Source organism: Penaeus japonicus, unplaced genomic scaffold (assembly GCF_977035675.1).
Source record: "Penaeus japonicus unplaced genomic scaffold, GWHDUDI00000001_assembly GWHDUDI00000022, whole genome shotgun sequence".
Lineage (NCBI taxonomy): Eukaryota > Metazoa > Arthropoda > Malacostraca > Decapoda > Penaeidae > Penaeus > Penaeus japonicus.
In genome coordinates, this window is record NW_028234424.1 from 11,844,280 (window position 1) to 11,846,779 (window position 2,500).

Genomic DNA, 2,500 nt, shown 5'->3' on the forward strand with positions numbered 1-2,500 from the left:
GCTGACGATCTCATACTGTATCATAAACAGAGCAGCTAAGGGCAAGTCAGAGCTGCCAACACAACTGAGGGTATAAAGTCAGAGCTGCCAACACGACTGACTGGAAGAAAATATCCGGCACGATGCACTAACAAGCTTTTGTGTGCAGCGCCATTTACTTACAATTCCATTACCAAATAGACTTTGTGTTTATCTTCAAACGTTTCTAAGAGCTGAACTATGTTCGGATGCGTTAGCCTGGAATACAGAAGAACAGATAATGTGAGTCCACGAATGAACGCCAGGAAAGGTTGACTGTAAATGTTTGATTCGTCAGGGATAAGTTGTGACAGTAGCATGGAACGGTTGCTTGTCAGTTGACTAGGACACCTGGCTCAAGAGAGTCCTGGCTAGTTTTCAAAATATCTTTATCTCTAAAAGAGGCAACACGCCCTTGAGGGGAACGTTTCATTGTACTGTCCAAATTTCCCTTCCAAAGCCTTAGAACCAAGGGAGCAACACCAACACCTCCCTTCAGAAGTGTGCGACAACTGGAGCAGCGGCGCTGTGGGGGGAAATAATGTGTTATATTAATGTAGCGTAAAGGTGGCAATGGCAATTTGACCTCGATTCGTGCAACATCATTGTTTTTACAAGCGTTTCAAAGAGTCATAGCAAGGAGGACTGTAAAGATTCCCACCACTGTTACCATCACCCTAAAGCAAAAGGATTCACAGCCATCCACAGGTCAACAGGTTAGTTCTGAGTCTTCCCTTGAGGGTTTGTGTCCAATGCCATCTCAGCATCATGATATCATTAAAATCCACTTAAAGGCCCGACGTCGAGATCAATATCCCGATCACCACCTCCCGTTTTCTGTGGTTGCATTGGTTGTTTGGGTACTTACAACTCGATGATGAGGTACACGTGTTCGCGATCCTCGTATGTCTCCATCAGCTGTACAATGTTGGGGTGCTGCAGTCTGTAAAGGTCCACACTCGTTAAGACAGGAATCGTGAGTAGGGAACCGCAGGAAAAAGAACCAAACAGAAATTTTAGATACGGTAAGCACTATGTACAAAAAAATCTGAATAATTTGTAAGAAAAAAATCTACATTGCACTGACGTCTTGCATTACAACAGTATTTTTCTGGTGTGCAGTTATGAAAAGATATGAAAGCTCATGCAAAGGTAATGCAGATATATCATAAACATACATTAATAAAACTAACAACAACGCAGTAGAACATCATAGAAATAATGCTAAAAACAGAAACTTAGTTCCAGACACCAACAGATCAAATATTACTAAGCCGTCAAGATGCTCTAGCTGTTGATTTGATAAGTTTACTGACGTCACTAAAAAGGCCCATTCTGATTGGCGACCCTTTCGGCGAGGTCCCGGATGAGCACGGCCGAGGAAAATCTCACGGTCGTTCACCCTAGGTCTCATAAGAGGGGGTTCCCTGAACGTTATTTGAACTGAATGAATTCCACTCAAATGAATGAAATTTTCCTTCCGTGGTATCAACCCACCAGGAGAAGCAGAGTCTAATCAATCAGTCCCGCTTTCAGATCAACACATTGCAAATCAATAACCCTGATAGCAACATGTACTAACAACAAAAACAAAATTTAATCTATATTTTTTTATAAGAGAGTATATCAGCTATAAAAAAAAAATATTTTATATATCATGCATTAGTGAGAACAAGACTACAACTACGAATAATTCTTTTATATGCGTGTGACAGTTATGCTTACTAAAATATCAAAAATGGGATTTCATCATTATTTTGTAAAAACATTATTATTATTATCATCATCATCATAATATTAATACTAACAATAATAACATCAATAATGATAATAATGATAACAGTCTTTATGATTAATAATCAAGAAGATAATTGATATTTGTAACAGCAGCAACAAAATAACAATAACAGACAATATAATGATGATGATGATATGAACAACAATAACTATAACCTTCGCATTATTAACAATAACATTAACAGCAACAAACACTACTGGTTTAATTGCAATCACTAACGATAACACTACCCTTAAATTACCAGCAACAACAATAATAGTAATAACAATAGTAGAATCGTAGAATCATTTAATTCAAATGCATGGGTAACAACGGCAATGATAATATCAGTGACTCATTAGAAGTACCAGACGTTAGTCATACCAAAGCAAGGCAAGTAATTCGAATGATATGAAAACGTTTTACCAGTGAGTCCCCAAGAAATGTACAAACCGTAAGAAATACCTACGAGGAACAAGCGGAATCTTAGTGAGCAGAGGCACGGTCACATTTACAGAAAGTCGGGACATTCAGACGTCAATACACGTACACTCACGGCATCGCATAACGTCTGCGTATTAGCAACCCCTGAGGATTTTTTTGCCCCTTTCTTCCGTTAGTCCCGAGTTAGATATCGTAAATCATGGCCTATTTATCCCTTGAAGCGTTGCACTGATATGTTTTATTTTTCGAGAGAGTGAGTAT

The 2,500-nt window shown here is 38.7% G+C and overlaps 1 protein-coding gene across 8 annotated transcripts in view; it reads right to left on the reverse strand.

Annotated features, from left to right (window-relative positions):
* Nucleotides 1-2,500, reverse strand: part of CaMKI (Calcium/calmodulin-dependent protein kinase I) — a 140,702-nt gene that overhangs the window by 34,347 nt on the left and 103,855 nt on the right. For 4 of the 8 annotated variants that reach the window (XM_043010609.2, XM_043010607.2, XM_086549470.1 and 1 more), the window contains exon 3: nucleotides 887-961. In XM_043010609.2, the coding sequence (XP_042866543.1) occupies nucleotides 887-961 (75 nt within the window). Of the gene's footprint in view, nucleotides 1-162; nucleotides 238-886; nucleotides 962-2,500 lie in introns of all 8 variants that reach the window. The other 4 variants (XM_043010610.2, XM_043010608.2, XM_086549471.1 and 1 more) reach the window with 2 other exon arrangements.